Source organism: Humulus lupulus, chromosome 4, assembly GCF_963169125.1.
Source record: "Humulus lupulus chromosome 4, drHumLupu1.1, whole genome shotgun sequence".
NCBI lineage: Eukaryota > Viridiplantae > Streptophyta > Magnoliopsida > Rosales > Cannabaceae > Humulus > Humulus lupulus.
Genome location: NC_084796.1, coordinates 143,070,547 through 143,085,427, shown reverse-complemented (window position 1 = coordinate 143,085,427; position 14,881 = coordinate 143,070,547). Strand labels below are relative to the sequence as shown.

Here is a 14,881-nt window from a genome sequence, read left to right as displayed (position 1 = left end):
ACAAGAATTTAAACATTTATTCACATATAGTAGCAATGCTAATAAGCACGCCTTATCATAATCACATAGCAGTCAAGGGCAGACCCTATCTGTATCTCATGCTCCCTATTAATCATGCAACAGAGCATTTATATTTCATATAAACATTCAAACACATAATAGCTTATACGGTTACCAAGCCCTGAGTCGAGCTTGTCTTTAGCAACGAGTGTACATGCCCAGCCAGTCTTCAGGAACCCTTAAACCTAGACGTCTCTAATACCAAGTCGTAACACCCTGGATAACCAAGACCGTTACACTGTGTATTTTAAAATAGTGTAAGACTAGTTAATCAAATCGTTTGAATATAAATTTGATTCAAAAGTCAACTAATAGATTAGGGTTAAAAGATTTTGATCATAAACATTTAATTTTCATTAAAACAAATGCTAGATACATGTGATCCCAAAAATAGGGTTTATGTGGTAAATACAACTTTAAAAAACTGCTACAACAAAAGCCATTCTAACGGCAAAATACAAGTTAGATCTACTCCTATAACTTTCCCTCGGTCGTGGCGGTCGAGCAGCTAACGATGTACACTCCGCACCCAAAGCTTTCCAACTCATGGTTTGTCCAGTTTCCCTTTGCCTTTACCTACACCATGTAGCACCCATGAGCAAAGGCCCGGCAAGAAAACCATAAACATCAAATACATATAGCAGCAGTAGCATTCAATCAACTTTAATCCAATTAATTCAATTATTTAACAAAGTACAAGCATTCAGCTAAGCAACGATAAACATGTATTTTCAAGCATACATCTCGATAAGTAAAATGTTCACGTGTCAATGGCGAGCTGCGTTCAGTACACTTATCATCAGCCCTGGCACCCTTAGGCCGTACTTTCATATAACGCATAACAAAAACATAATTACAGAATACATACATTCAATTATAGGGAAACTCAGTCCCGTTCAGAACCACATTGGCGCAGTTTTCTTACCTCGAATCCCAAGCAATAAATACAAAGCGATCCCAACCACGATCCTCAGTCCTGAGCCTTAACGATAATCCTAGACACAATAACAATAGTTAACTATCAATCTCTTATCCAAATAAATGTTTAGGAAAAAAATATTAGCCTCTAGGACCTTGAGTTCTACTAAACAGGGTAGTAGAATTCATCCCGAGCCCTTAGGTTTGAGTACTCGAGCCACCCCGAGCCTAAAACCTTGGCTTCCCTTAACTTCTCATTTAGGGCCGCGACTTGCCCTTAAGGGCTGCGGCCTGCCCCTTAGACAGAGGTGAAGCCCTCCCTGCTTGAGGACACAGGTTGCAGCTTGCACCCCCTAGGCGAAACAAAGGCATCCCAGTCTCCTCAAGCACGTGTGCCATGGCGCCTGAAAAATAGGGCTGCGACCCGAGCCCCTAAACCCATAAAAACCACCATTTTTTCCACCGTTTCCCTCTAGTCTAAGCCTAAAAATTCAGCCAAAGTCTTCAGCCAAACTCAAAATTGAACCTAGAATTCTTATCCCTATAACCTAAACATAATATCCAATCTATACACAATTCCCTACTCTCCTCAAACACCCAAAATCATATTTGAAAACCAAGTTCATACAAGTTGTAAGTTCTAACATTGTTTCAATAGAATTCAACAATCAAAAGTTAGATTTTACCTTAATTGATAACCCATTCTCCTCAGAAACTCTTTCCTGACCTTAGCTTTGATTGTTCCCCATCTCAAACCAGCCTAAATCTTTCAGTTCTTTCCTTCAAATTTCCTTAGCTTCAAGTCGATGTGAGGGAGTGAGAGTGCATGTGAGTGAGAAAGTAAGAAGGCTAAGAGGTTCATGTAATTTTCCTATTAGTTCTGGTAAAATCTAAAGTGCCAAGGATAGACTTAACCCCAAAAGACAGAAATGCCCCTCTAAAGTCTCAGCCGCCTTTAATTGTTCCAAGGGTAAAATGGTCTTTTCAAGGTTCAAGGCTAACTAGCGTGCGTAGTTGTAATGACCCAACTACTCTAGACTTTGGACCATTAATGAAAACTACACATAGACCCTAATCCTTAACAGAACTTACAAGTGAAAAGATCATAACTTTATTAAAACTTGTAAAACAACAAATGTTAATCTTACATAAAATCTCAAGTAGGATATGGGATCCCATTGTTTTAAAATCAAAACATAACATAATGGTAATTAAAAAGAGATTACATAAAGAAGTGCGGAAAAATACACATAAAACCATAAGTAAAGACTTCATCCTCGAATCGAAACTCTCGGCTCTTTGAATCCATTCCGCCTCAATACACATTCCCCAAGCTTCCAAGAACCTTTCCCGCCACTAAAGCTATTTTCCTATACATATAAACATAAAATGAGTGAGCCTAATGCCCAGCAAGGAAAATCTAACACATAGACCATATACATAAATTTCATAAAGAAACATAAAACATATCATAACACTTATGTCACATACATACTATAATGGCCATTATTACTTGGGGTCCCATACACTAAACAAGTCATATGCCCATTAAATTAGTGGGGCTTGCTAGCTAAGCAAGTCATATGCCCATAATCTATTTGGGGCTTGTTAGTTGTATAGGTCATATACCTAAGTCTACAAACATACTTAACATAGCATATTACATAACATAAAATCATAAGATAACATATAAAATCATATAACATAAATCCTATCCAATTTTCCTTAACAAAATTACCGGGATATGAGGACAGAGTTGGGACTTTGGAACACTCCTAAAAACCATTTATAACAGGGTGAGTATATTGAAGAAAAGGGATGAAAAGAATGGAAGAACTATACCATTGAGAATATACTTACCAAAAACTTATGTGCAAGTTCTTAGATTTCCTAATCAAGAATAAAGAGTAAGGTTAGAATGCTGAGTAGAAGACTATGAGAACTTAAAGAAAATAATACCAATTGAACTAGAGTTTGAAAATACCTTGAAGACTTATATGACCAATCTAAACCTTGAACCGAAATGTGAATAAAACTTACTTCCCCAAGTGTTTGGTAAGCTTATAGTGATCAAGCTTATGATCCCCAACCCAAGTGTTTACACTCTCACAATAACCTAGCAACTTGCAGCCTCTGAACTTAGCTTGAAGAATGAATAAATGGTTGGGCACTAGGTCCTATTTATAGAGTTTAGGAATGAAAAGATCTTCATTTAACTTGAATAAAAATAATGGCTTTTAAAGTGAAAAACATTTGAATTATCGTTCAGCAGAGGCTGAAGACTCGTTCAAAAAGATGCTGGACTTATCAAGAGGTTGAAGATTTGAATGGAGAACATTTTCAAAAAATTTCAAAATGCCCTGAAGGAGGCGATATATCGCTCCCCGTAGGCGATATATCACCTGGGCCAGTATGCCCGAGGCAATCGTGCAACATTTCGTGTTTTTCGTATCTTCGTGCTGCGATATATCGCCCCCTATAGCTGCGATATATCGGCATATGCTGAATATTTAAACACGAAATTACACATTTTTAGCTTAATTTAAATTGAGTAAACAGCCTTGACTAAGCCCTCTAACGTTTTCAAAGCTGCTGACTGACCCTAGGACATTCAAATTTTAACCTTGATAAATTTATTCCTCAAAATACTTTATCATTATTAAACATACACATGACATGTGCTATTATCTTATTGGGTCTTATCTAAACCTTATAATATAATAAATATTACCCTCAATATCAGTCATATTAATCAAACCTTAGGTTAAAGTTAATATTCCTAAACTATAGGTTAAACTTAGAAAATCTACAAGTGTTACTATGAGTTTCCAAATAGATCCCGGTCTGAACCAAAAATCCACAGTCATAAAGATAATACTATTATTACTATTATACTACTATCAAACTTAGCTAAGTAAAGTTCTTTGGAATCTACAGTAGTGCTCTTGCTTCTCTCCGATGAAGAAGAAGAAGATTGCTCGAAAGCCTTCATCCAGATCTCGGAATGAGGAGGTTCCTTCATCATCGATTGTGGCAGATTCTCAATCGAATGCTCAAGAGCAGAGTCTGCCTTCTGAGGTAGATACGTTATTGCAATTATCTGAAGGAAAGGCTAGGTCGAAGAACATTTTAGACGGGAAGGAATTGAGCCCTGTTCGTGGTGGCGGTCGTTCTAGTCTAGAAGATGAGGTGCAGGAAACAAATAGGGGGGAAGGTTCCATGAAGGATGACTTTCTAGCCTCCGCTCAATCTCATTGGGCGAAGCTTAAGGATAAACAGCTGATCAGTGAGGTGGCCAAACTTCACTATGAGGAGCCGATTCTAAAAGACAGGAAGAGAGTCGCTCAGCTTGATTTGGCTGAGGTTGCTGAACAGGCTCACAATTGGAATTCAGCTGTGATCTGTATGGTGATGGGAGCCAATCCCCCATTTGCTGTTTTTGAAGGTTTTGTGAAACGTATTTGGGGACACCTTGGCATTGAGCGAATTGTTCGGATGCATGTGGGGCTTACCATTGTTAAATTCAATGATGATGCTACTAGGGATTTTGTTCTGGAAACAAGCATTGTGCAATTTGACAAGAAACCAGTGATTGTGAGACCTTGGACTCAAGATCTTGACACCATCAGGCTAGTTCATTCGGTACCTTTATGGATTAGATTGCCTAATCTAGGTCTTCAGTATTGGGGCCAGAAATGCCTCAGTGCTTTAGTCAGTACTATAGGGAAACCTATTATGGTGGATAAGGTTACTAAGGAAAGATCGATGATTAAATATGCGAGAATTCTGGTTGAGATGAAGATAACTGATAACCCACTGTTTGTTATATATATTATGAATGAGAGGGGTCAAGTTCAAGAGCAGTTTGTTGAGTATGAATGGCTTCCCATTAAATGCAACAACTGTAAGGGATTTGTCCACAATATGGTTGATTGCAAGAAAAATGGTCCTAAAAGGTGGGTAAAGAAGAATGTGACTGAACAGGAAAATGATGGAGCTCATACTGATACGGAGGTATTTGCTACTGATACAATCCCAGTAGTTTCAGCAGGAGTTACTGAACTTATTAAGGACGTGGAGGGGAGACATGAAACGGCAGGGATTGAGGTTAGTAGGGCTGTTGTTGGCTGTTCACAGGCCCTGGTTTTATCACCTGACAAGGATAATAAGGAGAATTGGGAAGTGCCTAAGAGAATAGTGAACTCACGAGGGAAAGGGAAGTTAATAAGGACTGTTTTAGACAAGAAATAGAATGCATTTAAGATACTTCAGGAACAGGGGAAAGGTGGAACAAGTGGGAACTTTACTGACTTAAAGTTAGATGGACTGCTCCAATATACTTAGTTGGAATGTAAGGGGTATGAATAAGAGAGAAGCAATTTGCTATTCTGAATATTTTAAAGATGAATAAAGTGCAAATTGGAGCTTTGTTGGAGAATAAATTGAAGAAGGAAAGAATTTATGATATGATGATTAAACTATTTTGTGGCTGGGATTACTACAGCAGTAGTATCTTAGAAGGTCGTATTTTAGTCCTTTGGCAGAAATCGTTTACTAAAGTTCAGGTCCTTATGGAACAACATCAATTGGTTCACTATTCGGTAAAAATTATAGGCATACAGATGGAGTTTTTAGTCACTTTTGTCTATGGTCTCAACACTTTAGATGAGAGATTGGAGATTTGGAGGGGGTTGTCTTGCATTCATGTTATAAACAAGCCTTGGTTGATTGTGGGAGATTTTAATGCTGTTTTTAATTTTGATGATAGAGTGGGAGGAAGGACAATTAGTGCTGTTGAAATACTTGATTCTAATGCCTGGCTTGCCCATTCTCAGCTGGTTTCACTCAAGAGAATTGGTTCAAATTTTACCTGGTCCAATAAGCAAGATGGAGGGGATAGGGTTTATTCAAAAATTTATCATGTGTTCATCAATGAAGATTGGATTGATGCTTTACCTCACTCTATTGCAGAATTTCATTGGGAGGCATTTTCGGATCACTGTTATTGTCTCATAAAAACGCTCAAACTGGGTTCTCTGGGCACTAAGCCATTTCAATTCTTTAACTTCTGGATAACTCACAGGGGGTTTAAGGAGGTGGTTCTAGACAGTTGGAATAAACCATTGGTAGCGAGGGGTCTGCTGGGTGTGACTAAAAAACTTCTTAGATTAAAGCATATTTTGAAAGCCTTTAATATAGAGGAAATTGAAGATGTTGAACAGGGTTATCATCAAGCTAAAGGAGACTATCAGCTGGCTCTCACTAGAGCTCAAGCTGCCCCAACTGATTTTGCTGTGCAGGAGGCTGAAAAATCAGCTGCTGTTCGATATCAACATCATGCTGATAGATACAGAAGCTTTTTAATTCAAAGGAGCAAAATTACATGGTTGCAGAAGGGATATGATAATAATGCATACTTTCATGCTTGCATAAAAAAAAGAAGAGAGGAGAATCGTATTGTCTCATTTCTGAATGAGAGGGGGGTTATTATTGATGATTATGAGGCTGTGGTTCATCATTTCCTGGACCATTTCAGAGGCTACATGGGCAGCTCTAGCTCAACCAATGGTTCATTTAATTCACAGTGTATAGAGTTCGGTACGTGTCTGGATATTGAGATGCAGCTGTGGTTGACTAGGGACTTTGGGAAATCTGATGTCAAGAAGGCTCTCCTTAGCATTTCGGGAATTAAAAGTCCAGGGTCGGATGGATTTGGTTCTGAATTTTACAAGACAAGGTGGCTGGATATAGGGGATGACATATCAGCAGCTGTTCTTGGATTCTTTCGTGATGGAAGAATCCCTGCAGAGCTCAATGAAACAGCGCTTTCTTTGGTTCCTAAAACTGAAACGCCTAGCCGAGCAGTTGACTACAGGTCCGTAGCTTGCTGCAACACCTTATATAAATGCATCTAAAAAATGATCTGTAGTAGACTATCGGAAGTTCTTCCTCATTTGATAAGTCAAAATCAAGGTGCCTTTGTTAAAGGGAGATCCTTAGCTCATAATATTCTTATATTTCAAGACTTGATCAAGAACTACAATAGAAGAAATTCTTCCCCAAGGTGTGCTTTAAAGATTGACTTGAGCAAGGCCTATGAAACAATAGACTGGTGCTTTCTTGAGAAATTACTTATCAGTTTTCGGTTCCCTAACCGATTCATTCATTGGGTGATGGTATGTCTTCGTTGCACCTCTTATGTTCTTATGTTGAATGGTAGAATGCAGGAAGGTTTTAGGGGTGTTAAGGGTCTTCGCCAGGGGGGCCCTGTATCACCTTTACTATTTGTCTTGATTATGGAATATCTTACGCGACTGCTTCAACTAGGGGCTCAACAACAAGAGTTTAGATATCACCCTCTGTGCAAAGGCCTTAAGATCATTAATCTCTGCTTTGCTGATGACTTAGTGATGTTTTGCAAAGCAAATATCGGCTCAGTCCAGGTGGTTAAACAGGTTTTTGAGGATTTCTGTAACAGCACTGGTTTGAAGGCTAACATTAATAAATCTCAGGTGTTTTTTGGAGGGGTTTCGGCTGCTGTTAAGGACCAGATTCTTCAGATATTACAGCTTGAAGAGGGAACTTTCCCTCTTAAATATCTGGGGATCCCTATGTGGCCAACAAAATGGAAAATGGCAGATTGTGGTGAGATTCTTAAAAAAATCAAGCTTAGACTTCACTCCTGGGCTAGCAGACATTTGTCTTATGCAGGGCGGACTCAACTGATCACATCTGTTTATTTGGGATTGCGTAATTATTGGATGAACATCTTCTTGCTCCCTCAAAGCATTGTTAAAGAGGTATATAAACTTTGCTTGTGGTTTCTGTGGGGCAACAATGGTACTAGGAGTAATTTTCATCTCACTCCTTGGTCCTCTGTCTGTTTGCCGAAAAGATTTGGAGGGCTAGGATTCAGTGAAGGAACTAAATGGAACAAAGCAATGCTAGCCAAATATATCTGGGCTATTAGTCATCAACCAGAGATTCTTTGGGTGAAATGGGTCAACACAGTTTATTTAAAAGGCCAAAGCTTCTGGCAGTACCAACTTAAGGCGGATACCAGTTGGTATTGGCGTAAAATTTGTCATTTGCGGGATGTGTTTTCTCAAAGGGATATTGATGCAGCTGTTAGACATGGGAGATTTAAAGTTGGTTTACTTTATATGAGTTGTATTCATCAAGACCCGATCAAGTACCATCCCTTTGTTTGGAATAGGATAAGCGTGCCAAAGCATAGAGTTATCACTTGGCAAGCGGTGAATGGGAAGTTGTTAACTTGAGACCATTTGCACAGAGTGCTCATGCAGCTTAATAGTCTCCTCTGCCCGGTTTGTGAGCTAGCTGCTGAAAATCATGAGCATCTATTTTTTGACTGCTATATTTCTCAGCAAAGAGTCCAGCAGGTCCAACATTGGCTGGGGTGCACTTGGCCTTTGAATTTCAATGGCTGGAGTAGTTGGATTGAAGATATGAGAAGAGATCTTATAGCTACACTTGTGGCGGCTGTCTTCTCAGCAACGATTTATTACATTTGGTATAATCGCAATTCTTGCTATGTTAATCACTTCTCTCATAGAGTCAATTGTATAGTTGATATGATCAAAAAAGATATTAGCTATAGAAGTAAGTGCTTTACACAAAAGAAGTGGACAGGCAAAGAGTGGATTTTTGTGAGGAAATTATCATCTGTGTAATGTTGTTGTTGCCTTCTCAGTGAGGTAGGTTAGTTTGTAATCTGGCTGTGATTAATAAAGATTTCTTTCTTGATAAAAAAAAAATGGTCTTTTCCCCAAATTCCCGCTAATTCCTCAAGTCCTCCTATCAATTCCCAATTAATTCTGACATGTCCGAATAATTACCAAATACTTACTCGTTACTCAATAAACCCCAAATTATATTCCAAGTTCACAAAATACCCCTAAGCTCACCCCGAGCTAGGTATTATTCCTTGTTGTGACTATTCCGCTAATCCTCTCACTAGGATCGCCTCAAGCCATATACTGCAAATATATCCACATAATAATGTGGTCTCAACCATTTATCACATATAATCACATTTATGTCCTTAACGGGCCAAAATTAAAAATATGCCCTTATAAACAGTAAATGGCCCACATGCATATCTAACGCTCATAAACATGCATATAATATATTCACATCTTCATAAAAATCATGCAAGCTACATAGTCGCGCATTTAAATCACATACATATCCAATTATGCCCTCTTGGCACTCTAATCAAGGCTCTAAACCTTATTAGCATTTTTGGGTCATTACAGGCGTGTAAGAAGTGTGATTTGCGGGCAACCCAACATTTTCGGTCTCGGACGAAATAGAAATTTATAATCAAGTTAAATCTCGGATAATTAAGAGGAAATTAATATTTATGGAAAAATATTATTTTGGACGTAAGAATGTGGTTTTAATTATAAAGGTTTAAAACCCTTGGAAAATATTAATCTTCCTTTTTAAAGGAAAATTCTTTTTAAGCAAAAATGTGGAAAATAACTAGTAAATAAATCCACAAATTGATTTGGGAAAATTTAAATAAATGTGATAAATTTAAATAATGGTGTCACATTTACCCTATTACTTAATTAAACCCTAAGTTATTTAACTTACCCCAAATAGTATAAATTAGTGGTTTACTGGCACTAATAACACTTTTGGGAATAACTAGCTTTGAGCATTATTTGGGAGATTAAATTTGAAATAAAATTAAGGGTAATTAGGAGGTGGGTGACCATGGTAGTACAATTAGTGTGCTTGAAAATTCAAATGCAATAGTGTTTAGTGACACTTGTTGAGAAAACTATCAAAAAACACTCCAACCTCTCATCAATCTCTTCATCTCTCTCTAGGGCCAAACCCTACCCCAACAACCCCCTCTCTCATTTTTCATTTCATCTCTGAAAATTTCAGAGTCTCTCTCTCCTCTCTTCCTCTCTATTTTAGTTCTCTCTCTCTCTCTCTCTCGTGTTCTCTTTATTTCTCTCCCTCAGAGATTTTCTTTGACTTTAAGCAAAGCTCTTGAATTCTAGTTTAGAGGTGGATTGAGCTGGGGATTTAAGCTTTTGTGGAGGACTGGGGACTGTCAAGGGTCTTGGATTCCAGCTGGGCAAGCTTGATTCTTAGAGGTAATCCAAGTTGTATTTAAGTTTTAAGTTAGTTTTGTCAAGTTCTTGAATTTTTAATTTGGTAGTGTTTTTGGGACTACGGATGGTTGTGTGTTCTATTTCTGTGTTATTGGGGCCATTTTGGTGGTCAATTGTGGCTAAAATTGTGCTTTGGGGTGGTTTTTGGGAGATTGTGATTTCCAAAAATCATAAGTTTTTTGGGTTTTTGTAGTAGCACCGCGACGCTTAGCAGGAGAGTTGCGACTCATTTGCAGTTGGTTACCCTCAAACTGCCTTAGCGCCGCGGCCCTTAGTGGGCAACGCTGCGACACTAAAGGGGAAATTTTTTTTTGGTTGGCTCTCTGTCAAGTGAAGCGTCGCAGAGCTTAGTGGTGACCATCATGGTGCAAATTGCCTGAGAATTTGGGTGGCTTCTCAGCCTAGTGTGGGGCCGCAACGCATCTAGGAGCCGTCACAGTGCTAAATTGGAAAATTTGAGCATACGGTCCTGGGTTCTGAGAACCCGAATCCAAGCGCTCGGGAATGATTCTACTACATGGTTTAGTGGAATTTGATGTCCCGAAGGCTAGGGCTTGGCCTTAAACCCTCTATTAGTTCAGTTGTTGATGGATATTCTTTGATATGTGTTGACAAGGGAATACCACTAGGCTCGGGAGAAAAGGGTCGTGCTCTAGGTCACCTCTCTTTATTCCTTAGGACTTGAGGTAAGAAAATCGATGTATGCATATAGAGCTAATCAGTTTGTATGCTCATTAGCATTGAATTATCTGTGAATATGTGGTATAACTAATATTTGGCCATCATGTTGAACTTGGGTCCGGATGGCCACCACCTTGAGCGTGGGGCTGGTAAAAAAAGCATGTGGAATGTAGGTCATGAATCGCATTGAGCGTGAGGGCAAGTTCGTTTTGAGGGTGTGGTCCCCACTTGCCCAGCACGAACAACAAGTGCAATGCCTGAGGATGCTTCTCGCTGGTTGGGTTGTTCAACAGGACTGTTTTCTTGGGCCATGTAATTGATTATATGATTAAAATGAATATTTTTGTAATGTTTGGAACGAGTTTACAGGTTACATGATTGGAATGAATGTATCAGATATCTATGAAGCATATGTTATTGCTTTTGAACATTTGGATTATTGTTATACCTTATGAGGTTTTCTTGTTGAGTCACGGCTCACAGATGCTCTATGGTGCAGATAAGGCAAGGGTAAGCTGGACCAGCCATGAGTTGGAGAGCTTCAGGAACAATGTGTACATATGCAGCCTGCTAGACCACCACGATCGAGATTGCTTGGAAGGAACTAGGGTTAACCCTTGTTTTTCTGCTTAGTCTGGCACCCTTGTATTCATTTTGCATCTATAATTAACCAATAAACTCTTTTTGGGATCCTATGTACAAACTGAAACTTTTAATGAAAATGATTACTTCTTTGAGAAAAAATTTCAATACCACAACCATTAGTTAGTTTTAAGTACACGTACAAATCCAAATGACTCACTTAACAAGTTAAACACTTTTTAAAACACACAATGTAACAGTCATGGATTAGTAGGGCATTACAAACATACAATTCCATATTTTTCTCGATCTGGTCAACGAACATTTTGTTGACCAACCTCTGATATGTGGCACCAAAATTCTTTAGCCCAAATGGCATGACTTTGTAGTAGTATACATTATGTGATAATTATGTGCAACTAATTAATTCTCAATTAATTAATTAACTAATAATTAGTTTTTATTTGAAAAACTTTATATTAGTCAAAATAAATATTAATTAGTGTTTGGATTAATATTTGAGACAGTTAATTATTATCTTTTTATAAGATAATTATTCAAACTGTTAGTTTTTAAGATAAGGTAAATTTTCAATTAACTCATATTTATTTTTCGGAATAAATATATTGTCTTAAAATTAACTAAACAAACAAATGATAAAAATTAGGGAGGCACTATACAGTGGCGCCACTTTGGTGCCACATCATCCTTGGATTTGAATTATGAATTTCAAATTAATTTGTTTATTTAATTACTAATTTTAATTTTAAATTAAATCATAACTAATTAGTTTTGAATTAATAAATTTAAATAAAAAGAAATTGTTTTTTTTATCTTTATAAACCTAAAAGAAGCGATTCTTTTAAGTAAGTTGTTATCTTGGTTATCAGACTCTCTCAAAAAAGTAACTATAGAATTTTCTAGGCCTAAAAATTCTAAAACTTTCTTCAAGCATTCTCTCTTCTCAAAACTCACTAGATCTCATATGCAGAGAACATCTAGAGAGCCTAAATAATCAACATGTGAATCCTACGTGCCCACACATGTCCTTATGTGTTAGAGGAATGACTTGGAAGGCTAGGGTGTGAGTCTTCACTTGGACAGGAAGATCGTTGATTATATTAAAAGATTCAAAGAATGTTGATAAGGCTCCAAGAGGTAACATCTATTTCCTTGTATGTGTTGATTTAATGTATAGATATATGTATTGATCTTCGGTGGTATTAATGATTTTTTAAAATCCCCCTTCCCACCTTCCGCTTCATCACTGATTTTATTTTATTTAATACCAACAATATTTTATAGAAGGAAACAATAAGAAAGTTACTTGGCAATATCCAATAGTAATTTAATTAGAAGATAATCCTAAAAATTTCAAGGAAGCTATGTCCTCAAGGGACTCTGGTTTTTGAAAGGAGCCAATAGATGATGAAATTGATTCAATTATGTTAAACCACACTTGCGAATTTGTTGACCTTCTAAAACTGTCTAAACCAATTGGGTGCAAATGAAAATTTATATGGAAATATCATTCTGATGAGACCATACAAACATTTAAGGCTAAATTAGTAGCCAAGGGATTCAAACAAAAAGAGGGAATAGATTACTTTGCACATATGAACTAGTAGCAAGAACCACTTCTATTAGATTTTTATTTGCCTTATCATATATATATATATAACCTATATGTTCACCAAATAGATGTCAAAACGGCAATCCTAAATGGAGACCTCGAGGAGGAGGTCTATATGAAACAACCAGAGGGTTTGTTCTTAAAGGAATTGAACATAAAATGTGTAGACTTGTTAAATCATTATATGGTTTCAAACAAGCTCCAAAACAATGGCATGATAAGTTTGATAAAGTCATTGTTTCGAATGGTTTTACTAGAGAGAAAATTGCATATGCAGTTAATACACGTAGTAGGTTATCTAATAGTCCAAGTATCAAGCATTGGAAGGCTATTGAAAGGATTCTAGGATACCTTAAGTGTACCAAAGAATATAGCCTTCACTATTTAAATTTTCCTAGGATACTTGAAGGATATTCCGACGCTAGTTGGATATCGGGAATGGGAGACAATCTCTTCACTATTTGGAGAAGGTGTTATCTCTTGGGGTTCCAAGAAACAAATTTGCCTATCACACCCAACCATGAAATTGAATTTTATAGCTCTAGCGGCAACTGACAAAGAGGCCGAGAATCTTAGGGATCTCATGTTCGATATCTCTATTACTGCAGATATGGTATCGACGATCTCGATAAATTGTGATAGTCAAGCTACTCTTGCTAGAGCATATAATAGTGTGTACAATGGGAAGTCTAGACATGAATATGTGAAACAATTGATTCAAGATGGAATCATATCAATCCCATATGTTAAGACAAGTGAGAACTTAGTGGATCCATTCACAAAACCTCTTGTGAGAAGGTTAGAAAGTTCCACTTCAAAAGGGATGGAACTGAAACTCTTATAATTAAAGATTCACTAATGATGGCAACCCAACTGCGACCTTGTTAATATCAAGCAAAATAGTTGAATGGGTAAGGACAAGTCATTAATAAGTGGGTTGGTTCAACACTAAAACTAATGTGAGTTCTGTAACGCCCTACTAATCTAGGATCGTTACATTGTGTGTTTAAAATAGTGCTTAACTCGTTAAGCGAGTCATTTGGACTCAAATGTGTAATCAAAGTTAATTAAAGGTTTAGGCACTAAAAGTTTTGGTAAAAAAGATTAGGCTTTTCATTAAAACTTTAAACATTTACTAGGGATTCCAAAAGAGTTTAAACAAAACCCAATTACATTTAATGTTCTCAAAATAGTCGGCCTAAGCGACAAAATGGACTTTTACTCTAAGTCCCTCAAAATATCCCGACCCTGACAGTCGAGCTGACCGAACACGTACGCGTCGCTCAAGAGCCCTCCAACTCATGGCTGGTCCACTTTCCCCTTGCCATTACATGCACCACTGAGCACCTGTGAGCCAAGGCCCAGCAAGAAAACTCAACAAGGCATAACAGATATTCAATTAGACATATAATGTTAATAACATGCTTCGCATATAATATGCAAACTCATTTCAACATATAAACCATTTACACGTCCTATGCTGAGCGAGGTGCATCATTGGAGCGCCAAGGTTACAACCTATGTTGGGCAAGTGTGTACAACACCCCCATAGTGGGCCTGTCATCACGACCTACATTTGTCATGATTATCGCCGAATACGGCCGATGCCAATCAACCATAGACAATCAAATACAATTATGCAATATGGGTACTCAGGCCTAAATAGATTCTATGCACGGTTATAACCGCGTTCAAACATCATGGTCGATGTGCGATCCTTTCCCCGAGCCTCTCAGAAACCCTAGTCACAACATTAATGATACACTTATCAAGAACTAAGTCCAATTAAGGTCTCCAAAAATTAAACCCTAGATATCTGGACTTCCAATTCCATTCAACAAGGTAATGGAAT

The 14,881-nt window shown here is 37.6% G+C and overlaps 1 protein-coding gene across 1 annotated transcript; it reads left to right on the top strand.

The window, feature by feature from the left end:
* Window positions 1–5,381: 5,381 nt before the first annotated feature.
* LOC133832581 (uncharacterized) lies at window positions 5,382–6,893 on the top strand. Its single transcript, XM_062262905.1, has one exon. The coding sequence runs from the start codon at window positions 5,382–5,384 to the stop codon at window positions 6,891–6,893; it is 1,512 nt and encodes a 503-aa protein (XP_062118889.1).
* The last annotated feature ends 7,988 nt before the right edge of the window (window positions 6,894–14,881 follow it).